Raw genomic sequence first — 27,430 nt, 5'->3', positions numbered from 1 at the left:
ATCCCTGGCCTCCCTCAGTGGGTTAAAGATCCAGCGTTGCTGTGAGCTGTGGTGTAGGACGAAGATGCAGCTCAGATCCCGCGTTGCTGTGGCTGTGGCATAGGCTGGCAGCTGAAGCTCCAATTGCACTCCTAGCCTAGGAAGCTCCATATGCCGTAGGTGCAGCTCTAGAAAAGGCAGAAAGACCAAAATAAATAAACAAACAAATAAAAATTTAAAAGGTATATACAGTTAAAAGGAAACTAAGAAAATCAGTTTTCTAAGGGACAAACTGAAGAAGGTACTGAGAGGACTTCAGGTTGGACAACACGTCCATGGGCTTGTGTACCCTGTATACCACTGTGATAGGCACTCTATGTTCTTTCAGGATTACGGGGTATTCCATATTACCCCATAGTAAACTTGAAAGAGAACAAAACATCTCTTCCATCCCAACCCCCAGCTCTCCATCTCCCTTCCAGGGAAGCAGTCACTCAGTCACTGTTACCAGTTTCCTACAGTCCTTCCAGAGACAGACTATGCAAAGACAGGTGGATCCTTCCAGAGATAGTCTACACATACAAGAGCGGGGAGAGGGTATAGGGTGTGCTGTGGATAGAGTATGTGTGCGTGCGTGGGTGGGTATGCAAAGATATGCACACAAGAGAGACGGAAAAAAACAGATTTCCTAACTGGGTATCATCAAGATCAGGTGTTTGTCATGTGACCAAAACATACCTAGAAAACTGCTTCAATCCTCTCCTCCACAAGGGCACTATGACCCACTGTTGTAGAGTTATAAGCTGGTAAGAAGACAGCACCAGCTGGATGCAGGGACAGGGCCCGTCTGGTCAAAGCCTTACACATAATAGCTGTCAAGAGCTGAGCCTCAGTATTCCCTTGTTCTAAAATATACCCGAGTCAAAGCTGTGCCCCAATAATCCCTTAGTCTTAGCTTTAAGAAATCCCAAATGTCTGTCTCAGATAATTAGTTTTCTAATCACAATGATCTAGATAGGTTTCCAGAGTGGTGAGAGGTGCTTTAATCCTCTAATTGGGGCTTGATCGGAACACTTAGATTTAGCAGTACACACCACAGGAAGACAGACAGGCACACTTCTGCATCCCTACCCTGGGATGTGGAAGAACTTCGGTTTAGAAAACCATGCTTTCAAAAGCACATGTTTTGGGCAAGGCCTGGCTAAGATACAGGATGATGGCTAAAAGATTCTTGTCTTAATAGGACAACAGGTCTTAAAATACTTCCATAAAATCTTGATTTAAAAGGCTTATGTCTATTTATTTGGGGAAGTATGCCAAATCAGATTTCTTCATTCATTAAAAAAATATATATATACATGTGTCTACCATGTCCCGATGTCAGAAACAAATATATAGATGAATATACTGCCTTTGAGAAGCTAATAATCTAATCAGGAAGACATGAAAAAATTATAATTAGGGAGTTCCCATTGTGGCTCAGCAATAACAAAGCCAACCTGTATTCATGAAGACATGGGTTCAATCCCTGGCCTCACTCAGTGAGTTAAGGATCTGTCTGTTGCCATGAGCTGTGGTGTAGGTCAGTGGCTGCAGCTCCAATTGGACCCTAACCTGGGAATTTTCATGTGCCACAGGTGTGGCCATAAAAAAGACAAATAAATAAAAATATAACTGAAAAATTTTTTAAAAAGAAAAAATGCTAATTAGTCTACATTGTAAACATGCTGCTGCAGGAGCAGAGAAGAGGAAGGGCTGATTCCATCAAGAAAGGTTTCACAGAAAGGCAGTATCTGAACTGGATCTCAGGGGTCAGACAGAGACTACCAGCAGTAAGGAGAATGAGTCTTTTTATGCAAGAGGGCCTTACCCAAATCTTCAAGTCCCAAATACTAAATGGAAACTGTTACAAATACACAATGTGCCCTTTGCTATAATAGTCAGGATCCCAAAGTTTAAGGTAAAAACCTTACATCTTAAATCTTGTCTAAAGGCGTTTCATTACTATAAACATTTCATTAAACAGTAGTTTCATTTATAAAGCATACATTCATGGAGATCCAAATATTGTATTGCTGGAAAACCTACAGCCTGCATAGATAGTCTAAATGTCTTGACTTTTTAGAAATTATGGTAGGTTTTTTTTTTTAAGTAAGGCTTCATAAGAGTTTTTTTTTCATTTCCTATTATAGGTATACCTGTCATTTACTATTACAAATCAGTATGATGGTTGTAGCTTCCGAAGAAAATAGCAACAATTTTATAAAACAACGCATATTAATATGGTTTCTGAACATTTAGGAACCACGAGTTCTAGAGAAATCAGTCTGCTATTACTCCTTCCTATACCCAGTTTCTCTACTTCGTGAACATATGCAAAAGAGGTCCACATACATGCTATTCTCTGCAGACCTTTTATTCTACCTGTATCCAACACCCTTGTCAATTTCATCCATACTTGTCTTACATACTATTATCCTCTGAAAGTTTTATGAAGTTGTTGGTCCAACAGATGGGTGGCTAGCTCTACTCAACATATGGCATAGGAAAAACAGCTCTTAGGCAAGACAAGAAGATATTCCTTCAGTCCCTTTCCCTTATCTGACTGGGAACAGTGAGATTCCCCCCTTAGAGAAAAGCAAACAATCTTTTAATCTTTATTAAGAAAAGTTAAGGGGCTGAGATGATCTAGAAGTAACAAGATGATCAAAGAAGGAAGAAAGAGTTCAAATACTAACTTCTATTCCCAAAATAAAATATGCACTTGCCCACAGAAAGCAGAGAACCAGAATACAGAGCAGGGGGAAAAAAACCCGACTTCGTTTAACTGGGAACTATTTCATCAAAGACAGATGGGAAACATTCAGATAAGCATACTATCTTGTTTAGAACACAAAGCTCAACAGATCCGTGGGAGGAAAAGGAAAGGCAACCTGGAATGCACAGGATATATGAACAGAAAGACTTGACTAATAAATGACTCATCATGGTTTTATTTGTAAAACCAGAGAGAACAGAACAGTAGCACTCTTGCCTTTTTGTCCATACCCTGTCTACAACGTGCAACCTGAGAGCATCTGATCCTGTCTTCAGATGGATATCTTGTGTCTTTCAACATACTATCTAAGCATTCCCAGAGGAGAACAGTGAGACTAATTCTGCCAGAGACAGTATCTGCCAGAACCAAGCAGTCTAATTTTCCTTTGAGTGAAGGCCAGTGGATGGGAAGAAGTTGCCAAATGCCACTTGTATGAATCTTCCAAGATATTCTCTAAAACAGGAAAATGCTACAGATTACATTTTAGCAGAAGTCTAAAAATAACAAAAGAACATTCCCTATTTTTAGATATCTAACTTAAAACTTTAGGAACACTAAAAGTAACAGAAATCATTAAAAACAAACTGGAATTTTAAAAAATGTTTTAAAAGACTTCTAAATTGGGAAAATTGTTTTTTAAGAGACAGAATTTCAAAAATTCTGCATTCCTTCTGTTGACTACCTCCTTGCTCAAATTTGCCCATCTCCAAAATTTACAGTCCCAACCCTATGTGTGAACAAGAACATTTCCAAAGAGCCAAAAGGTGATACAGCAGGTTTACCACAACAGAAAGAAAAAACAGCTAAGGACAATTTTTGAGATGTTTTCACAAAGAGTTATTAAAAAAAAAAAGAGTGTAGGCTAGTGACTAAAGACAGTACCGTATAGAAGAGCAAAAGCAATTTAATTTCATAAAAAGCAGCACTACGGACAATAACAAAATAGCTGATTAAAGACGACAAACAATTTTTTTCTTACATGTCTCCTAACAGAGCAGTCTTAAGATCAGTAAGCATCTAATCAAAGCTGAGCCTGAATATCTAGAATTTGCAATTAGGAAAAAAAAATAATATTTTTCACAATAAAAATCTGAAAATGAAGACAATTTATGTTTACCCTCCCCTTCTCTTCCTCCCCATCTCCATCCAATCCTAGTACAAATATGCCCAACGTTTTTCAAAAAGCTTATATGGTAAATAGGATTTGCAGGAAATATGGAAATTACCGGACTGTACAGCCATCATTAACATCTCAGGTTCCAGTAGCGTCATGACAGATTCTTCTCAGAAACAACAGCCCACAAATATAATGAAAAATTCAAAGTCACAGAAGAAAGATGTTGTCTTCAGAGGCTACCGAAGCTTTCATAAATTCAGTCTCATGCCTTGTGCTCAAATCAGACTGTGAGAACTCACTCCCCTTCTGAGTGCAGTTACCAATTTATCCACCCTTCAGGCAAGTTAAGATGGTACAGAGTTGAATTACTGCCGACAGGAAACCAAAAAGCACTCAAGTTAAGACATATGAAGTGTGGTTAGAACAGTGAGTGAGCTCCTCCCCTTGCTAGTCTCTGGGGGGAGGGGAGAGACGTACAGAAAGAGACCTGCAGAAAACAAACTGCTTTTTTTCCCCTCTTTTCAAGAGAAGATGAGGTTTTGTTGAACACTGCTGCTAATGCAGTTCAGAGCAATAGATTAAACACAAGCTGAAGAACTCAATCTTGTGAAAGACCCAGCCCTATCAGCCGACCCAGGAATGGGAGGCAGGGTGGGACTTAGGCTCACATGAACACCTACATACAAAGAAAAACGTATGGGGAGTAAGTTTTTTAAGAAAGAGTTCCAACGGCTTTTTCATCTGTGATATTTATAGATAACAGGCTAAGGAAGTTGAACATTTAACTACAGACGCGCAAATATTTCTCCACCCCCATTCCAATTAAAATATCTGTTTCAAAAAGTCATCTGAATACATTCCAGAGCTATAATCTGTCTTTCAGATCTGCCAACCCCCCAAGAGAGCTCCTTACTTATGCCACTGGATCTGTGAACAGACAGCTCACCGATGCTATTTGACTTTTCTAAAATGCTTTCTGATCTTGCTGGATGTTTAGAACACATAAGACGACAGTTACAATATATATAAGAATTTCCCTTTCCTTACAAAGAAACTTCAATTCTTTTTCCACTAGCACAGAGCAGGATCTTCCGAATAAAAGCAAATATGGGCATTTTACCTTTCATTGCAAAAAAACAACAAAGTCTTTCAAATTACAGCAATTTTCATTTATCCAAAATTAAAAGCTCATTCGTTCCCTTCACAGTACCTTTTACTGATATTCATAATAAGGACATTAAGATGCCTTTTAGCATATTTGACTGATTTCTAAATAGCTGAAAACTAGAGATCCATTTTTGGTATGTTTAGCTAGAATTCCTCAGTTTTTCTGGTTAAGCAGCAGCCTGTATCTTGAAAGCCTACTGGGCAAACTCAGCCGAGCAAATGCCTTAATGCTTACATAGTCAAACGAATGATAAATGAAAGTGCTAAGAGGCCTTAAAAGAGAAAACAGTCTCAGAGCGACTGAGGGCAATATTCTGTTATTCGAAAAGGGAAAGCGATGCAGATTCAGGGTGGGGGAGAACCTGTGGAGGAGAGAAAAACTTCCTTTGTTTCTCACTCCAGGAACATCATGTTTAGAAGAAAAGCCAGAAAAGCTCTATATAGAACTGTGGGAATGACTCAACAGGCAACAGAGTGGCAGCCAGTGTGGGCTAAATGCTGCTCTGGAAAGATGGAAGCCTTCTCACTGGCCCCTTCTCACAGCCAAGCTCTGAAACTATCTTATGATCATCCGGTCAGAGGTTACCAACCAAGGAAAAGCATCCCTAAAAGCTTGAGTCATTCTTTTGTCCACACGTGGGCTGTACAATTTGCTGTGTGAGGGTTTTCCAAATGAAACAAGCTCTCACGGTTCTGTCCTTATAGGAAAATAATACAAATTGGAAGATTCCTGCAAAGAAGATGGTAGGAAGGGCAGAGGGCTGTTTCCCTCCTGCCAAAACTTTTCTCTTTGCTGTAGAGGATGCGTAGAATACTATAGCTGTCAGTATTCCAGTCCTACAGAGAAATGGTGCTGACAGTCATGTGGTGGTAGTAACAACACATCACCTTTCAACTTTTTGTTAGCTTTTTCACAGCAATTCCGTACCCACTGTCTCATCTGCATTTGGGGATAAAAGGAGCTAAAGTAAAGAAAAACAATTTTAAAGACGGAAATAAAAAAAATTAATCTTCAAAACAAAAAGAAATAAGCAACTCATCTTTGCCTACTGCTAAGATTTGTCAATTACCCTGAAGAGTATCCGTACATCACTCACCATGAAAACTGGATTTAAAACAGGTTTCAAGATTCTAAAATTTGAACTCCTATGGCAACTTTAATTTCACTAATTTTTGTGCAAGTTAGCAAAATTTCCCAGGAAGAGAACTAAAAGCACTTTTGCTTTTAATCGTAACTCTCTAGCTAATTGATGCAAATTTAATATGATCTCCAGTCTCTATTAATCCACTCCAAAGGGATTTAATAACTGCAGGATATCAATAAGGTTTATTCATAAAGCTTTCCTAGCCTCCCCACTGGCTCCTGAAAGGCCTCTAATGTTCATAATCAAGAGGAACCAGACAAGTCCCATTTGACCTTCCTGCTGGATGTGTCATGGTTTCCCTACTCCTCTTAAAGCTTCCTATTTCTTGATTTCCTTAAAAAAAAATCCTACCTTCCTACCTTTCTGACCTTTTCTCTCAGAATTTTAAATGGCTCCCCTCTCTCTGCCCCTCTCAGGGACACCCCTTTTCTTTCCTCTTATCATAATAGCGTCCCTGGGCAACCTCATCCTTTCTTAAGGCTAACTACCACCGACATATTGAAGCATATCTAGCTCTGTCTTCACTAGTAAGCTACCAACTATGTACCTCTAGCTGGCTTGACCATCCTAAACTCAGGAAGTACAAAAGCAAACTTCCAGTATCACTGCTCTGCACCAACTCAAGACAGAGTGGAACCATCTACCCTATCTTAGGTAACAGTACTCAAATCTAAACCACAAACTTAGACTCCCCTTCCTCCTGCCCCAAACATCTAAGTATAACTAATTATTTTTATAACTTATTCCTCAAATCCATCATTTTTTCTCCATCCCTACAGCTAGTGCTTTATTTTAGGTCCCTAATATTTCTTCCCTGGAGTACAGTCACAGCTTTGTAAAAACATTATAGAAAAGTTCGAACACACATGAAGGTAGAAAGAATGGCATAATAAGCAGCTTGTGTCCTCTATTACTTAGCTTCAAAATTTATCAATACACGCCTGGTTCCTCCTAGCATCCAGCCAATACCAGATCACTCAAGCAAATCCGGGCATCACCTAATTTCATCTTTAGTCTGTATATCTACTTTACTTTATTTATTTTTCATAGCCGCATCTGCAGTATATGGAAGTTCCCATGCTAGGGGTTGAACCAGAGATGCAGCTGAGCATAGTCACAGCAATGCCAGATCCTTAACCCGCTGATCAAGTCCAGTGATTGAACCCACAGCCTCACAGAGACATCAGGCCCTTAACCTACTGAGCCACAACAGGAACTCCTAGTCTGTATATCTAGAAGATAAGAACTTTTCTTTTCTTTTGCTTTTGCTTTTTGGGGCCGCACTCTTGGCTTACGAAAGTTTCCAGGCTAGGCGTCAAATCAGAGTTACAGCTGCTGGCCTACACCACAGCCACAGCCACACAGCATCCGAGTCGCATCTGCAACCTACACCACAGCTCACGGCAATGCCAGATCCTTAACCCACTGAGCAAGGCCAAGGATTGAACCCAAATTCTCATGGATACTGGTCGGATTCGTTTCCTCTGTGCCACAGTGGAACTCCTAAGAACTATTTTCTTAACATAACTACAAAATCATTATCACTCCGAAATTTAAAAAAAATTCCTCAATATCATTAACTATCCAGCAGATGTTCAAACGCTCCCTGCCTCATAAATTTTTTAGAGTTGATTTATTCAAATCAGAGTCCAAGAGCGACAACACATGTATTTCACTGATGTCTCTTAAATCTCTTTTAATCTACAGATTCTCAATTCCTCTTTTCTTTTTTATTTGCTGGAAATACCAGATTGCTTTCCGACATTTTAGATTTTGCTAACTGTGCCATTTAACATGTTGCTCTATCCCCTATATTTAGAGTAAATTGGGAGAGTTAGAGAATCATGATCCAATCCAGGTTCAAGACTTTCACCACAATATTTCATAGGTAGTAGTGTGTACTTCGGCAATAGCTTTTTTTTTTTTTTTTTTTTGCCACACTTGTGGCAGTTCCTGGGCCAGGGATCAAACATGCACCACAGATGTGACCAGAGCCACAGCGGTGACAATGCCAGATCCTTAACTCGCTGAGCCACTAGGGAACTCCAGCAATAGCTTAACTGTGCTCCTTCTCACACCAACATTGCCTCCATTAAAAAACATCCTTGTTACATCCTTGACTCTTATTTGTCCTTCAAAACCTAAGTGCTGCCTTCTCCAGAAAGCCTCCCTGATCACACCCTCCATGGAGATACTAAATACCTTTCATTCATGCTCCCCCAGAACCTGCGCCCACCTCTATTACTGCTCTTTACCAGATGGTCTAACGCCTCCTTATTAGCAGATCTTGCACAGTGCCTGACCTGTGACAGCATTCATGAATGTATACCAAATGGAATGAAGAGCCCTATTTATCTCAGAAAATTCTAACAGCATGGGGAAGTTCATAACAAAAGAATCCCTAACTACCAAGGAAAGGCAGGTAGTCCACTACAATTTTCTTTCGAACACATGCTGAATGTGTTATTATGTAGAAAACTACACAAGGAAGACTAAAATTATCCACAGTACTGAGGTATAGTGTTAACATAAATAAGGACCTCCACAGTCTCAGCAATATTAAGTGCTAATGACAATGAAAATTCCCAAATTGTAGGAGAGGAGCAGGAGAAACCAGAGGACCAGAGAGCCTGGCTCACCTAACAAAATAAGCAATCCTTTAATCACGGAAAGCTGTTAACTTCACTAACAACTGATATCAATTCCTATGATGGAATATAGTACAGACAGGTGTAAACAAAATTAAGAATGCTTTTTTGTCATCTCGGTAGGATGCAGAACACAGAAATGTAATCTTGCTCGCATGTCCATTTCTGATTCAGGTTCTCATAAGGGCATGCAAGAGTATTTACTGAGGTGCAGCTTTACAAAGATCTAATCATCACTGAAATTTCACAGGCTTCAACCAGGTAAGTCTCTCGCCCAGACACCTGATGTTGGGCAAAGTGAAAACATCCAAAAGATAACAAAACCCAGTACCCAGGCAAGTTGCTACAGGTCCTGGGCAGCTTCCACTTCTTGTGACCACAACTACTACCAATAAAAAACCCAGTCAAGACCTGCAAACCTGGGAAGCTCACACATTATCATAGGTATGCTATTCTTCAGCCTCAGGACAGATGGAGGCTACAGGTGCAGCTAACTTTTCAAAAGAGAGTAAGTGTTAAGGACCATGACAGCCATAAATATAAACAGCCAACTCACCCACACAATACGTCTGAAATAGTGTCATTATGCAGTGCCAAACGTCAGTGTACGCACAAAGCCAAGGATGAATCAGACTGCCAATGCCTCTGCCCTCAAGGGTCTCATGATGGAGTAGAGTAGAAAATCTCTAACCAACAATTAAAAAAGAAAAAGTAATGTGCTAAATAAGAATACAAACAAGGAGATAAGCAAATGTAAAAGCAGCAGCAATTAGTTCAAGTTATGAGAAATTTGGATTGCTTCTCAGGGGAAGGATGATGTGAGCTGGGTCTTTGAAAAAAAAGTCACCAGAGTTTAACAGCTTCTTTTAGAATTCCCAACTCCACAGATCTGTACAGTCATGAATCATAAAGTAACACAGCCAAAAGAAACCCAATCTTGACCTAATCCAGACCCTTATCCAGAGAGGAGAGACAGACATGTAAGAAACTCTTCTATAAATTCCCGACAAGTAGTTCCCAGTCTGTTACTGGAATACTTGTGGAAGAACCTTAAAAAATTACGTTTTAGTGAGAAAGGAAATGAGCTGAATGGTCAGAAATGATGAAACAACTATAAACACTTGGAGAAAGACTATTCCTCACTAACTATCAACGAAACACAAACTGACATGAAAACACTTCAACTAATGCAAATGTCTTTTACAAATAAGGCTATCAGTGCTCCTAAGTGAACCGGGCACTCTAACAGGGCTGACAGAAGTGTAAACTGGTAGGCCACTTGGGGACAGAATGGGGACAATGCATTTCCCAGAACTTCAACTGTTAACAAGACCTACAAAGGGTTTCATATCACTGTCTCTCTCTCTCGCCACTGAATGGTGTTCTTTTAGTTCTTCAGTGCCAAGTTCTCCCTAGTTAACCCTGAACTGTCCTAGTCAACACTCCACTCCACCTCCAGGCTGTGCCCTCTTTGCTTTATTTGGCCAACCACTACCTGTACTTTGCCTCTCAGTCTAATTGTCATTTCCTCAAAAAGGCCTTTACTGACCAACGCCCCCCCCCCACCCCCCCAAACTAGAACCATCCTGATTAGATCTGCTATTCTATATAACATTTTGTACTTTGTTCCCCCTAAGCACTTACCAAAACATGTTACTATGGATTGGTTTGTATAACTGTTTAATCTTCCTCTCTTATACTAACCATAAACTCCTTGACAATGAGAATCTCTTATGTCTTGTTCCTGCCTCTCCAATACTTACTATACAAATGGTGTTCAACAGTCACAGAATAAATTTTTTTCAACAATAAAATGGACAAATTCTTTAAGCCAATATTTTCACTTCTAAGAAAATAAGCTAAAATGCAGAAAAGACTTTAAAATTTTATCCAGGAGTTCCTGCCATGGCTCAGCAGAAACGAATCTGACTAGTATCCATGAGGACACAGGTTTGATCCCTGGCCTCGCTCAGTGGGTTAAGGATCCGGCACTGCTGTGAACGGTGGTATAGGTCACAGACTTGGTTTGGATCTGGCATTGCTGTGGCTGTGGCACAGGCCAGCAGATACAGTTCCGATTCGACCCCTAGCCTGGGAACCTCCAGGCTGTGGGTGCAGCCCTAAAAAAATAAGAAAAAAAAATTTCATCCGAATATTAGCATAAGTGTGAAAAACAGAAAATGATTCAAATGTCCAATCAGTGGGGCAATTAAATAAATGACCGCACAGAATGGAAGTTTTACACACATTCAAAATATTTCAATGACTGAAAAATCTTAAACTACAATCTAAGTGAAAAAAAGGACGCTCTATATTATTAGCTCAGTTATTTTTGAAACATACATTTGGAAAGAAGACTGGAGGGAAATAAACCGTGCACTAATAGGAATTTTCTCCAGGAGACAGGGGATGTATATGTGTGTGTGTGATTAAGACGGAGATTCTCGCTGGTTATCTGTTCTCCAGGAACTAGCACATTTGGTGCACACATGAGAATGGGAAGTTGATTATCTCTAAGTACTAAAATGAAATAGGTTACGAAATTCTCTAAATCAAATTATAAACGGAATAACTCGATGAAATGACATGCTTAAGATTTGGGCATTTTCACATTGGCTTGAAGACCTAATCAAGAAAATCCTTGACATCCAGGCTTCCTAAGGAACATAAGCAGCAAACCCTTTCCCCCTTCCCCAAGAAAATAATGTAATTTGGATCAGAAACTGCCCACTCAAAATCTTTACTTCTCCCAGCAGTTAATTGGTGCTGCCTGTGCAACACCAAAGCATGAAAGGATACAGTGTACCCTTGCAAGAAAAAAATACATTATCTGCCCTTTCTTCCACTGGCTACACATGTGGAAAACAAATGAGTACTTCCTAAGTTTTACACAAAGGAGAAAAAAACCTATGAAAGGAAAAGGAGTGTGTCCTTTTCACTCCCATTCTCTCCTGTTTACTTCTCTTTACATAATTCTTCCCATCCCAGCCAGCATAGCACATAACAGACAATTATAAACTGTATCTGTTATTTCTTCCAGAGAATATTTGGGACCAACAACAAGTTAGAAAATGAAAGAAAATTTAAAGATACCACACCACAATAGCATCAAAATGTACAAAATCTCTAAAAATAAATGCAACGAAATACGTGTAAAAACCACCACATAGAAAATTATAAAACCTCATTGGGACATTAAGAAAATCTACATAGGAGTTCCTGTCGTGGCGCAGTGGTTAACGAATCCGACTAGGAACCATGAGGTTGCGGGTTCCATCCCTGCCCTTGCTCAGTGGGTTAACGATCCGGCGTTGCCGTGAGCTGTGGTGTAGGTCACAGACGTGGCTCGGATCCCGTGTTGCTGTGGCTCTGGTGTAGGCCGGCGGCTACAGCTCCGACTGGACCCCTAACCTGGGAATCTCCATATGCTGCAGGATCGGCCCAAAAAATGGCAAAAAAAAAAAAAAAAATCTACATAAAAGGAGAGAAATACCACATTCGTGGTACAATATTCAAAAGATGTTCCTTCTCTCCAAACTAGTTTATAGATTTAATGCAATTCCAATCAAAATTCCACAATGACTTTAAAATTCATGTGGAAATGCAAAGGGCCAAGAATAAGCCAAGAAAGAGACACTTGGGAAAAGATGGGAGGACTGACTGCTCCCATTTAAAAGGACCAAGTACAGGTATCATAATGAAGACTGAGATGCAGTGCAAAAGCACAGACAGACCAATGGAAATAATGAGTTCAGAAAGACATTCAAACGTGGGTAACTCCTTGATATGCAAAACAGGCAGCTCTGCTGATCAGTGGAAAAGATTATCTTCAATAAATAAGAACTCATTTGGAAAATAATTAAGTTGGGCCTTACATTATTCCCATGCAAAAAAATTAAAATACAAAGGTAACTATAAAACTCATAAACCAATTACTTTAAACTTAGAAATTCTTAATTAAAAGATACCATAAAGAGAATGATAAAGTTAAATCATAGAGTGGGAGAAGATATCTGTAACACATGTAAGCAACAACCAATTAGCATTCAGAATATATCAAAGAACTCCTAGTAGTTAATAAGAAAAACAACAATATGGTAGGGAAAAAAAGACAAAAAAATGTCACCAGGCATTTCACAAAAGAAATCCAAATGGTCAATACATATAAGAAGAGATATTTAATCTCATTAGAAAACAATAAAATGAGGGAGTTCCCGTCTTGGCTCAGTGGTTAACAGATTCAATTAGGAACCATGAGGTTGCGGGTTCGATCCCTGGCCTCACTCAGTGGGTTAAGGATCTGCGTTGCCATGAGCTGTGGTGTAGGTCACAGACTTGACTCGGATCCTGTGTTGCTGTGGCTGTGGTGTAGGCCGACAGCTGCAGCTCTGGTTAGACCCCTAGCCTGGGAACCTCCATATGCCTCGGGTACGGCCCTAAAAAGACAAAAAACAAACAAACAAAAAAAACCCAATAAAATGAAAATCAAGAACATCATAAGATATCTTCACATAACCAGCAGAGCACTAAGTATTAAAAATCTAACAAATACAACTGTTGGCATGCATATGGAGCAGTGGGAACTTTCATATACTGCTGGGGGATATATAAACTGGTACATCCACTTTGGAACAGAGTTTTTAGTATTACCTAGTAATTTTATGTTACTATATATTATAGGAACTTCCAGTCCTATGTATGTACGTATGTATGTGTGTGTGTGTGTGTGTATACACACACACACACATATATATACACATATATACACACACTCATGCACCAGGATGCACAAAAAACATTCGCAACAACAGTTATAGCCTAACCCTGGAAACAATCCAAATGTTCACCAGAAGAATGGATTTTATTTATTTATTTATTTATTTTTGCTTTTTAGGGCTGCACCCATAGCACATGGAGGTTCCCAGGCTAAGGGTCTAATCAGAGCTACAGCTGCCAGCCTACACCACAGCCACAGCAACGCTAGATCCCCAACCGGATTTTTTTTTTAAACTAAAGCCATACATATAAATGAACAGCACGTACACTGGCCATTAAGAAGAATACAGAATTATTCCACTCACATAAACTTTGCCTAAACCGTATTGTTTAGAAATAAATACACAGTAGTTAAAGCAAATGATTGACGGTAAGTTGTAATAATGGTTACTCCTAAGAAGAGATGGTGCTGCGATCAGAAAGGAGCATATGGGAGGTTCCTTGGGGCTCACAATGAGCCGCTGTTGAGCTGAGAGGTGGTTACACAGCTCTTTGCTTTATGTAAACTATCAGGATTTATGTATTTTCCATGTATATGTTATTATCTGCCTCCTCCCACACACACAAAAAGTCATGAATAGTAAAATATCTCTCGCCAATCTAATACCAAGGGGGGTGATTAGTATAAGAAGCTCTTTCAGCTGTGCAGATCTAATTTCAAATGTTCTGTCCCACCGTTCTCTATATTCATATCTGCTGGATCATGAACAATCTGTGATTCAGAAATAAAAGTTCCTACAAGTGTAGACAAAAGTAATTTCTTGTAGGTGACATTTCAAGTTTTTATTTACTCAGTCCTGGATGGATTGGGAAAAGGCTCTTTCTCAATAATAAGAAAGCAAAATGCAAAAATTCAAGTCATCCAAAGTTCTCATCAGCTTTAATAACCAAGCATGGATGTGTTAACTAGAACACAAGAAGTGAAGGATAGCTATGGGGGGCGGGGGGGGGGGTTGCTGGGGGACCAAGCAGGAAAAAGGGAAGGTAAATCTCACCATTTCCAAAAAATTTACCTGGTATTCAACCCTAAAAACTATCCCCCTTAGAGTAGATGACTAGCCCCAAATTTAGTTTGTAGGCAAAACTAGTAGCTGTGGTCCAACTTATTTTTCTTTACACCTTTAAATATCTTTCTCAGTGTCTCATTTACTGGTATGCACTTTATAAAAATATCTGAATAATAATTTCCATACCGGTCACATCAGTGAACAGTAACAGAATCGTAGGAAGGTACAAATGACTGTCCTGAAATAAAATTTTTAAAATCAAGGATAAAAGGTCACGAGTATAATCCCCAAAATGCCAGCTTTCTCTTAGAAACATTTATAAGCTTGTCATCCATTCATTTATCTATGTAATGCCTTCTGAATAATGCATCCCAAGTAATCACTATTCACTGTGTCTTAAATCCGTAATCCCCAAACTTCAACAGGCATACCTCTTAGGATAGAGACAAGTCCCCAACTTATAAATGGGTTATATTCCAAAAAGCTCATTTGTAATTTGATCATTTGGAATATGGAATGTACTTTCACACAAAAGCCATGAAATATGAACTATGGCAAAATTCCCAGGCTTGCCCACAAAAGCCTATACGGTAACTGAAATGCAATATATTAGCAATGCAAAAAAGGAGCAAATGGTATTTCAGTTCCTATCCTAGAGGCTCCTGGAAATAGGCCTTACGCAGTCTCAGCCAGTTCTGAAACTCATTCATTCTTGAAAGATTTTTATCAGTCAGTATAAAGAAGGGGTGGATATGTAGAGAAAAGATAGCCAAAAGAGCACTGCGCCATTAAAGGAAGAAGCAAAGTAAAACTTAAATTTTCCATTATGACACATTCATTCAATATGTGCCAGAACTCCTGCAGCTGAAGCCAAAGGAGATGGGGTTAGATCATCAGAGAGGTTTTTCCAGGCTTCTCCAAGCCCAGGCTGGACAGGACCCGCAGGTATATCAATTCTGTCTTTCAGACCTAAGTGCTTAGCCTAGGAGAAAACAGCGAAGTAATATTTTAACATACACTTTGAAACACCCCTTCCAGTTTTTTCCAATTAAGCCAATAAAGGCTGGGTTAACCAAAAGCATTTCCTCTCAATAGGGTTTCAACTTTTTCCGTTTGGGAAACAGACATCAGGACCTTCACTGCTTGCTGCCCTGTAAGGACCTTTGCTAAATCAATGAATTTCCATAAGATATGCTTCGAAATGAAAGAGATCTGAGAAGTCAATCACTCCACCTTTTCAACACACCGTATACCATTCATGAAAAAGCACTTCCTCTAACCCTAGAATTCATTTTGTTCTAGAACGCCAAACCTTCCAATTTCATAATCCTCTAATGTGAGGAAAAAGAATGCACACATGTATGTGTAACTGGGTCGCCATGCTGTACAGTAGAAAATTGACAGAACACTGTAAACCAGCTATAATGGAAAAAATAAAAATCATTATACATGTAAAAAAAGGATTTTCCATTTCTCTCTTACCTTTACTTTCCTACAAATTAAGCATACAAAGCATACCCAGTGTAAACTATAATGATGAATCTTTTTTTTTTTTTTTTTTTAGCAGTACATACAGCCTTCTTTTTGTGACAGAAAGAAGCACCATTCAGGTGCACAAAGAGAAAAGCCAATTATGGGCAGGAAAGCACTGCAACTAGATACTAACAGTACTGCCCCTGTCTAGACATTCACCTGATGGCTGCTGGATGGAATAAAAAAAAGAAGACAGTATGAAGTTTCACCAGGGATACAGCTTCCTAGTTTTCTTTATCAATAATTTCCATTTTCTCCTTATAACAGAATCTGATTTTGACAGCTATTTTAAGGATTTCTGCTAAGCAATTAATATTTCTGGCCATTGACATACATTCCACCATATAAGGTATTTTTCTGTAATCATCAAACTTCTTATACAATTTTTTTTTTTTTTGCTTTTTAGGGCCACACTCACAGCATATGGAGGCTCTCAGGCTAGGGGTCTAATCAGAGCTATAGCTGCTGGCCTACACCACAGCCACGCCAGATCCAAGCCACATCTGCAACCTACACCACAGCTCATGGCAACGCTGGATCGTTAACCCACTGAGCGAGGCCAGGGATCAAACCCACAACCTCATCGTTCCTAGTTGGATCGCTTCCCCTGTGCCACCATGGGAACTCCTTTATAGATTATTTCTTTGTTAAGTCACTGTCCTCCCCTTCAGCGTTGTTCTAATACCAGTATTTCACCACGGTTTCCTTTCCAATATTGAATACAATTTCAATCTGGGGGTTTATTTTCTCCTATCAAAATGCAATCATTATGTTGTATACGCCGTTCCATCTGTCTGTTAGTTTCAAGTATCCATATTCTCTTATAAGCATGTGCACAATTAATGAGGGCTCCTGGCAGTTAGGAAACCATTCTAGCAACCATAGAGGTTGGCTCAAACACAGCTCCAACTAAGATAGATGATCTAAATCAGAAGTTTTCAACTTGTGCTCTTTCGAGAGCAGCCTAAGAGGCAGGATGCCAAGTAAGGGGGGTTCTGGCGTCTCCATTCAGATTTCATTCAACCAGAGCAGCTGTTTTACACACTGGACTTATAAATAAAATCTCTAATGTACAGAGATCTTCAACTTTAAAAAAAAGTTACTTAAAACTTCTGGTCTAAATGTTTTACCACTAATTAAGAGAATAAAAGAATTACTCCACAAAATACTTCACCTACACAGGGATGGACACAGAAAGTCTTAGTTTCAAATAATCTAAACCATGAATTGTTTAATTTTTTTCTTTTCAAGTTTTTTCTTTTCTGTCCAGAAAGAGTCAATGATCACTCTTTTCTTAATTGCCTAAATGTAAGAAATAAATGTTTCAGTGAATTAATAGTTCTTTCACCATTCATTCATTTGCACATACATTCAACAAGCATTTATCAAACACTATACTCTTAAGATCTTGCTATCAAAATGCTGACCAACAGCACCAGCAATCACCTAGATGCTGGTTAGAGATGCAGAATCTCAGGCCTCACCAGATCTACAGAATCAGAATCTGCATTTAACAAGCACCCTTGCTGATTCATTAGCACACTAAAGTTTTTGGCTCAGCACTAAGGATACCACAATAAATAAGACAGACACAATCCCTGATTTCACAAAGCTTCTCATCTAGTCAAATGTGATCATTATAAACAAACCCCTAACCTAAGTTGGAATCTGAGGAAGAAGTACTACAAGAAGCAGCACCTACCTCTGCTTCTTGACTACACAGAAATGTTACCCAGAAGAGGAGAAGCAAGGTCATTCCAGGAAGAAAAAACAGGACCTGAGAATTCCCCTGCGGTGCAGTGGGTTAAGGATCCAGCATTGTCACTGCAGTGGCTCAGGTTGCTGTGACGTGGGTTCAATCCCTGTCCTGGAAACTTCTACATGTTATGGGTACAGCCAAAAAGAAAAAAGGGAAAAAAGGGGACATGAAGTGGAACTGAGATGTGAAAGTGTATCTCTTATGGGAAATTCCAAATCTTTTTCTGTGAGATGAGGGGCAGGGCAGAGCTGGCTCTGAAGGTTTGCCAAGATGTAGAGTCTAAGGGGAGGAAATGGGGAACCACTAATTGATTTCAAGCAGGAGAGCAGCAACCTCAGTCATCCCAGTGAACAGAGGGACAAGATTAGAAACAAAGAGAGACCAGTTAGAAGGCCATCCTAGCAGAAATCCATGTATGACATTACTAAGAATCTGAACTAAGTGGCAGCTGTAAAGATGGCAAGAAAAGGATGAATTCAGTAGATATAAGCATTGCAGAATCTACAAAAATTGGTGACTGATGGCTGGGAGGAAACACAGAGGAGACAGAAAGGAGATGGAGCAAAAAATTACTTCCAAAAATAGCATAATCTTTCTGGAGGACAATTTGGAAATAATGATTTTTAAAAATTAAAAACTTCCGGCATTCCTGTCATGCACAGCAGAAACAAATCCAACTAGGAACCATGAGGTTGCAGGTTTGATCCCTGGCCTTGCTGAGAGGGTTAAGGATCCAGCGTTGACGTGAGCTGTGGTATAGGTCACAGATGCAGCTCAGATCTGGTGTTGCTGTGGCTGTGGTGTAGGCCAGCAGCTACAGCTCTGATTCAACCCCTAGCCTGGGAACCTCCATATGCTGTGAGTATGGCCCTAAAAAAACAAAATTAAAAAAATAAATAAATAGAAAACTTCATACCCAAACATGCTACTTTTGCAATCAGAAGGACAAAGTGTTCTTTATGTCCTTATCTTTTCATCTGCTTCTGGGAGCTTGTCCTACAATCACCTGCACCAAGGTGTTTACTGCAGTATTATTTATAACATAAAAAAATAAAAAGGTAAGAGTCTCACATGAGACTGGCTAAATGTCATTCATACACTATTCAAATATCAAGCAGACTGAAAAAGAATGGATATATGTATATAGATAACTGAGTCACTTCGCTGTATATCTGAAATCAATATATTGTAAGTCAACTATACTCCAGTAAAATTTAAACAAAAACAAATATCAAGCAGAGAAAAAAATGTTTTTTAAAACAACTGAATGATAAAGCAAATCTCATGAAAATAATTTATACAAAGTAAAGATGCATAAAAGTAAATGAATTTTGAACAAAAGTAAACAAAAATAAAAACTGAGAGAAAATATATTAAATACTGCCACTGACTATAACTGAACTGCATAATTATGAGGAATTTTTATTTTCTTTTTTCCTACACTTTAGCTGATTATAAAACAAAATTCTTAAGGTTTTCATTCAGAAAGAAAACAAAGCAAAGCAACCCCCTGGTGTGAACATGTGGGTAGAAGATGGTGGCAATTCCTACAATGAAGAAAGAATTCAGCAGGAACACAGTAAGCTGATGAGTTTAGCTCTGAGTCTGTGGCACACCCAGGGCAGGGGTTCAAGAGACAGCCAGCAAATGAGTCTGGAGCTCAGGGCAGAGACTTGCCCTGGAGATGTAACAGGGCATCAGCAGCATATAATGGTGGTTAGAGCCAGAGTTCTGGAGAAAACCATTCAAGGTAAAGATACAGAGTAAGAAGTAAGGAAATCCTAGAGCTGAACCCTGGGGTGTAACAAACTTAAAGAGGTGATTAGACAAAGAGAGCAAAAGATCTGAGCAGAAATGGGACTGGCTGGAAAGACCAAGTAAAGCCAGTAAAGAGTAGGGTCACAGACAGCAGCAGAGGGAAGGTCCAGGTCAGAGGGGTGGTTAGGTTAAATGTTACAGAGGGGTCAAACCGACTAGAGTTCCTATCCAATCTACGACCCAAAAGCAGTGGCGGTTTCTGAAGAGAGGAAGGGACAGAAGTGAGGATGCAATAAAGTCTTTGGAATTTGGGAAAGTAAAACACGGTGACTGAAAACTGCTCTTTCAGGAGCTTGACAACAAAGGGAAGGTTAGAGAGCCGCTGTTGTTCAAAATGGGAAAATAATTCAGTTGATTTCTATGCCAAAGAGCTGAGAGGGAAAGGCTGAAGATACACCACCATCTCTGCCTCAAGAGCAACAGCTGCCCTCTGTTCCACTGAGACCATCACAGCTGTCGGCACCAATTGTCTCCACTTCCTGCCCAAGAGAGGAGAGTTGTGTTGTCTGTCTGCTATCTGTCCTCACCTTCACTGTCATTCCTCCTACCCAGAGGAATGCTGGTCCTTACTCCTGCTCAAGGCAGAGCCACTATCTTTGGATTCCATCTTTTGGCATCTCCCAGGAACCTTGCTCCATCAGTTATCCTCTCTCCTTTCCCAATTTCAGCTCTTCCCTCTGGACTGACTCTTTCCCCTTAGCACATAAATAAGCGGAACTTTCTGCTGTCTTGGAGGGAAAGTGTAGAAATTAGAAATGGGAAAAAAATACCAAAAAACTTGAGTGTTCACTATTTCCCAAAACAAAAAATGCTTGAGTTTCCACTACATTTCCCATTATAGACGTAAAAACACTGCTCTTACTTCTTAGTGGATGAATCAAGTAAATCATTCACCTATTTATTCAGTAAATCATTCACATATTTATTCAATAAACATTCACTGGGTGTCCACTAGGAGCCAGGAGTTGAATATACACCATGAACAAAATAAAGTTGCTGGCCTCATGAAATACAGACCATAAACATATATACATACACACACAGTACAAACACACACAGAGATGAGAAGTACTCAGAGGAAAAACAAAGCAGGACAGAGAGTAATGGGAGGTACTATTTTAGATAAAATAGTCAGGAAAAGCCTCCCAGAGAAAATGACACTTGTGTAGGAACATCAGTACCACAGTAAGGCAAGTACCAAGGCCCTGGGGCAGGAGCATACTCGATATGTTCAAGGAACACCAAGAAAGTCAATGTGGCTGGAACAGAGTAGAGTGAGCTGGGGAACAGAGGTCAGAAGTGATACTAGGACCATGTTATAAGAACTACTGGAGTTCCTGTCGTGGCGCAGTGGTTAACGAATCCGACTAGGAACCATGAGGTTGCGGGTTCGATCCCTCCCCTTGCTCGGTGGGTTAACAATCCGGCGTTGCCGGGAGCTGTGGTGTAGGTTGCAGACGCGGCTCGGATCCCTCGTTGCTGTGGCCCTGGTGAAGGCCAGCAGCTTCAGCTCCGATTCAACACCTAGCCTGGGAACCTCCATATGCCTCGGGAGCGGCCCAAGAAATGGCAAAAAGACAAAAAAAAAAAAGCACTATTATTCCATCATATGCCCCATGGGAAGGCATTGAAGGGTTCTGAGAGGAGTGTAACAGGTCTGATTTCAGAGTTCAAAGGCCCCAGTCATGGTGCTGAGTGGAGAATTCCAGTTACAACACAGAGTGATGAAGTATAATGACAAAGGGCAATTGGGCAAAGCAAAAGAGGACACCTAACACTGAACATGGGTGAGGACAGGCTTCTCAAAGGGAGCGATGTCTGAAAAGAACACGAAGGACCAAGTGAGAGTTGGCAAGAAGGCATAGGGTGGGGGCAGAGGTGAGGGTGGGTTCCCAAATAGAGAGCAGAGCTGTAGAAAAGTGATTGGAGTTTTGCAAAGGTTTGGCATTTCTATCCCTCCGTATCAAAACAGTCAAAAAAATATTTTATACAACAGAAGAAAGGCTGGGGGGAAAATGTAATTGTAATGTATACATGTAAGGATAACCTGACCCCCTTGCTGTACAGTGGGAAAAAAAAAAAAAATTTTTTATAGGGAGTTTCCCGGTGGCCTAGGGTTGAGGGTCGAGGCTGAGCATCTGACATCATTACTGCTCACATCACTGCTGTGGCGCGAATTCAGTCCCTGGCCTGGGAACTCCAGCATGTTGTGGCCAAAAGAAAAAAATTATAAAAATATACTACTTACAGTGTCTACCTCCAAAAAAGATACTAGAGAATAAACCTAGTAAATTATGTGCATGACCTTTATGGAAAAAATTATAAAATCTGTGGATAGATATTAAAGGAGGCCTATTTTATTTTATTTTTGGCCACACTCATGGCATGTGGAAATTCCTGGGCCAGGAATTGAACCCACATTACAGCAGTGACCCAAGCTGCTGTAGTCACAACAAGTGGATCCTTAACCTGCTGTGCCACAAAGGAGCTCCTAAAGACGGCCTATTTAATTGGAGAGATAAACCTAACTCACAGACAGAAAGACCCAATATTTAAAATGTATATTCTCCCCATTAATCTATAAATGATGTTTCAAATCAAAATCCCAACAAGTACACCCAAAGACATGTACAAGAATTTCACAGTAGTTCCCACTGTGGTGCAACGGGATCAGCAGTGTCTTTGGAGCTCTGGGACGCGGGTTCGATCCCTGGCTCGGCACAGTAGGTTAAGGATCAGCATTGCTACAGTTGCAGCTTAGGTCATGTTTGTGGCTGGGATCTGCCCCCTGGCCTGTGAACATCTTATGCCTCAGGGCAGCCAAAAAAAAAAAAAAAAAAGAATTTCACAGCGGAATGATTCAGAATAGACCCAAGCTAAAACAAACCAAATATCCATCAAAAGTAAAAACTGACAAATTACATTCATAAAATGGATAGATTATAGCAACAGAAAATAAACTATAGCCACACACAATTCAACACAAATGAATTTCAAAAACATAAAAGAAGCCACCAACAGGATACCATACAGCATGACTCCATTTATATCAAGTTTAGAATCAAGCAAAATTAACCTATTGTGTTAAAAGTCAGGACAGCAGTTTCCTCTGGGCAGGAAGAAGGGCTATGGATCAGGAAGAAGCAAAAGGGGTGATTCTGGGGTGCTGCAAATGTTTTATTTCTTCATTAAGTTGTAATTACATGCAGGTGTATTTACTCTGCGATAACTCAGCAGCCACAATGCTTACAATTTGTGCGTTATTCTGTATCAATACTATACTGCAATAAAACGGAAATGTATCCGTACTTACAATTTACTTTAAAATGCCTTCAAAAAAATAAGGTGGATGATGGACAAAGGAATGGACAGATCTATTATAAAGCAAATATTATAAAGTGTTAATGGTAGAATCTAAGTGGTGGATATAAAGGTGTTTATTTTAAAACCTCTACTTCTGCTGTGGCTCTGGTGCAGGCCAGGAGCCACAGGTCTGATTAGACCCCAAGCCTGGGAACCTCCATATGCCGCAGGAGCAGCCCTAGAAAAGGCAAAAAGACAAAAATAAAAATAAAATAAATAAATAAACTTAGTACCTCCACACAAAAAAAATAAATAAAATAAAACCTCTACTTCATCATATGTTTGAAATTTTTCATAATAAAATGTTGGAGGAAAGATTTTTTGGGGAGAACTTCACAGGCTGATTCTAAAATTATGGAAAATTAAAAGGGCAATATTAGCCAAAACAACTTAGAAGAAGAAAAAGGCAAGGAGAGCCCCAGTCCTAACAGATAAAACTAATTAGTAAGTAATAACAACTAAAATGAGGTAATATGACACAGAGATGAATAGAAAGACCAGTGAAACAGAACAGAGAGCCCAAAAACTAACTCCTGCACACAGAGAAACAAAATAAAAGTGACATTAAAGATCACTAGGGAGAAGTAGAACTGTTCAATAAATGGTGATTCGTAGACTAGATTAGAAGAAATCAGAGAGTAATGTTAATAACTCACAGGGAAAATAAATATTCAACAATAAATATAAGTTGTTAAAGACTATTATACAATAAAGTTATTTCTCCAATTAATATATTATATAAATATATATAGTTTACAAAATGAGATACATATATTGCTTAGGAATATATTCATACAGTAAAAAAAAAAAAAATAGAGAAACACTTGCAATGAAATACCAAATTCAGGGTAGCAGTTACCACTTGGGGTGGGTGAAGACTCAGGGAGTGTACATGAGTTGTATGGTACATTGGTACATAGATATTTGCTGCATTACTCTTTATACCTTTTAAAAATCTTAAATACTTCATGACAAAGTATACTTTTTTTAATTAACAAAAGTCTGAAGTAATAGTACATGGTTTGTACTAAAAGCAGTTAAACAGGTTAAAGCAAAGACTAGGACTAAAGGAATAATGAGAAAAGCTTAAAAAAAAAAAAAAAAAAAACAGAAAGCAACTAGGTCCTGAAAAGCCTCATAAAACACATCCAGAAACTTATTTTGTTTTTATTCTATAAGGCAGTCACTGAAAAAGTATTCTGCCAGGGAGTTCTGGAAGATTACTCCAACAAGGTATGGGATAGGGAAAGTTTCCTAACGACACAGGCTGGTTTACCACTTAATCACTAATCTTAGCACAATTTATAATACAGTGATAATAAATATTTGCTGAACTAATGAATTTACAGAAAAGGGAGGGAGAAGCAAAGAAGTAGGAAGACAAATTAGAAAGCAATTATGATAACCTAGGCAGGAAATGCTGGGTTAACAATGACCACCTATACTTGTTGTTTCTCTAGTTTATAAGAAATACTGGAGTTCCCATCGTGGTGCAGTGGTTAACAAATCTGACCAGGAACCATGAGGTTGCGGGTTCGATCCCTGGCCTTGCTCAGTGGGTTAAGGATCCAGCGTTGCCGTGAGCTGTGGTGTAGGTCACAGACGCAGCTTGGATCCCACGTTGCTGTGGCTCTGTCGTAGGCCAGTGACTACAGCTCCGATTCGACCCCTAGCCTGGGAACCTCCATATGCCGCGGGATCGGCCCTAGAAAAGGCAAAAAGACAAAAAAAAAGAAAAGAAATACTAAGATTATAAGAAACTTTTGAAAGATGTAAAATAAAAGGATCTATGACATTATAAACATGAAGACCTTGGTTCAAATCAGGCAACTGAATAATTCCATATCTACTCACCATTCTTCCGCTCACTAAGTGGAGGCAAATTGGGGTTCCTGCCAGGGTGGAGGCCTAGGGTCAGCTCGGGCTGCAAGGAGAGCTCCTGCAGTTCATTGGCAACAGCTTCGCTCTGGGGGCTGGGTGCCGCAGACAGGGACACCAGCACTGGTTCATCATCATTTTCGCCAGCCCCTCCTCCGTCCAGCCCATTCACAGCAATGACGGAAGGGGGCAGGCACACGACGCTGGAGAAATCCACCTTGGCTTTCGTGATGGCAACCTGGAAACGGAAGAAGAAACAAGTTTGGATGTGGAAAAGAGCCTAGTCCATTGCGTACATATTGAATACTGATATTATAAATTATATTATTGGCAGGCTACCACTATTCTTATAAAAAGCTTTTTGTAAAGTAAGCTAGCATCTTCATTTATTTATTTATTTATTTATTTTTAGCCACACCTGAAGCATGAAGAAGTTCCAGGGTCAGGGACTGAATCCAGGCCACAGCAGTGACAATGCTGGATCCTTTACACGCTGAGCCTCTAGGGTACTCCTAAGCTAGCACTATTATTAAACTAATATTTACTATTCCACACTCACAAAGTGCATGAGATTTCAAGTCCAATACTATCCTCAACTATATCAGTTAGAAGGAGGGAAAATTTCTTTAAGAAAATTCTCAAGCCACTGGATTCCACAAAGAAATATAGATATTTGTTGGATAATGGATATTAGATCAAATTTTTTATTTTCATACAATTTTAAAAGGTTACTTTCCATTTACAGTTACTACAAAATATTAGCTACACCCCTTTTTCAATACATCCTCAAGCCTATCTTACACTCAATCGTCACTCTTCCCCCTGCATACTGCCCCTACCATGGTAACTAGTTTGTTTCTTATGAGTCTGCTTCTTTTTTGTTATATTCACTAGTTTGTTGTATTTTTCAGATTCCACATGTAAGTGATACTGTCCAGTATTTGTCTTTACTTTCGGACTTGTTTCACTTAGCACAATGCCCTCCAAGTCCAACCATGTTGCTGCAAAAGGCAAAGTATCATTCTTTTTTATGGCTGAGTAGTATTCCTGTGTGTGTACGTGTGTGTGTGTGTGTGTGTGTGTGTGTGTGAGAGAGAGAGAGAGAGAGAGAGAGAGACATTTTCTTTGTCCATCCATCTGTTGATGGATGCTTAGGTAGTTTTCTTATCTTGGCTACTGTAAATAATGTTGCTAAGAACACTGGGGTGCATGTATCTTTTCAAATACTGTTTTTGTTGTTTACCTCAAATATTTTAACCTACCTGAACATTTAATCACAGTATCTAGGAAAGGGATATTCAAAACAAAACATATGGCAACATAAGAAAGAACAAAATCTTCAAATATGACAAAGACTACAAATAACATGAGAGTCCTTTCAACAACATGGGAATTAATGGTTAAGTGAATTAAAACTCTATTCATCCACCAAATCCTGTGGAATGATTAAAAATAATTTTTACAAAGCATTTCAAATGTGGAAAATGTTTATCTAAAGTTAAGTTTAAGGAAAGTACGATAGAAAAATGCATACTCATATAAAAATATCACACAGGAAAAAAAAAAACATAAGGAGGTTTACCAAAACACAAAACAGGTTCTGTTTGGACTATGAACATTTTTACTTTCTTTAGTTTCCAAATGTGCTCCTAAAACACATATTGCTTTTATAATGAAAAAGCTATAATTCTTAATCTAAACAGGGGAACTAAGAGTTTCCTGCAGACTTCAGTGAGGAGTTACATATAATTTTTGGAATCTAATATTTTCAACAAAATATTAGAAAGCCATGAAATGCAGAAAGGCACTGAAAACTAAAAGGACCATCACATTCTACCTTCAGGTAAGACTACAGTGTGCCCAAATCTGAATGCAGTTCTGGTTGGTCTTCATAAAATATCAAAGGAATGGAAAAGATCCAGATTAAAGTCATTAATACGGGGGAGGGGGGGGCTGACGTTAAGAAAAATAAAGATATTAATTAAGGACTCTCTACTCCAAAAAGTCTGAAAGAATGTTAGTGAGGCAAGTTTAAAAGGAAAAAAATATACATTAGGAACTCAATAGCCTTAAGAGGCAGTATGGACAAACTTTGGGAAAAGAATTTTTAAGGGTTTGAACAATTGGAGGAATTATAAAACAACAAATGTCTATGAAGTAAATCCAGAAGCAAACCTTCAAAGAATTTTTTTCCCATCATTTAAGGCATGTCTCTGTGTGTACTGGGAAAAAACAACTGTTGTACATAATTCATCTATCCGGCTTTTCTTTGCCACTGACCCTGAAAGAGAACATCTGCTTCCTTAACAGCAGCCTTTTTAAGACTAAAAATTTCAATTTTATAATAGTCAACATTCCTTTGAGACCCCAACTCCTTAGGAGAGCAGTCCTCAATACTCGTCCCCACTTTGAAACATATGAG

At 39.2% G+C, this 27,430-nt stretch overlaps 1 protein-coding gene across 2 annotated transcripts in view; it reads right to left on the bottom strand.

The window, feature by feature from the left end:
- Window positions 1-27,430, bottom strand: part of MRTFA (myocardin related transcription factor A) — a 198,584-nt gene that overhangs the window by 98,621 nt on the left and 72,533 nt on the right. Inside the window, exon 3 of one of the 2 annotated variants that reach the window (XM_047786180.1) lies at window positions 24,985-25,246. In XM_047786180.1, coding sequence (XP_047642136.1) covers window positions 24,985-25,246 — 262 coding nt within the window. Of the gene's footprint in view, window positions 1-4,023; window positions 4,457-24,984; window positions 25,247-27,430 lie in introns of those variants that run through there. The other variant, XM_047786181.1, reaches the window with a different exon arrangement.

This window comes from Phacochoerus africanus, chromosome 7 (assembly GCF_016906955.1).
Source record: "Phacochoerus africanus isolate WHEZ1 chromosome 7, ROS_Pafr_v1, whole genome shotgun sequence".
NCBI classification, from domain to species: domain Eukaryota; kingdom Metazoa; phylum Chordata; class Mammalia; order Artiodactyla; family Suidae; genus Phacochoerus; species Phacochoerus africanus.
Note: the sequence above shows the minus strand (reverse complement) of the source record. Positions and strands in the feature narration are given on the sequence as shown.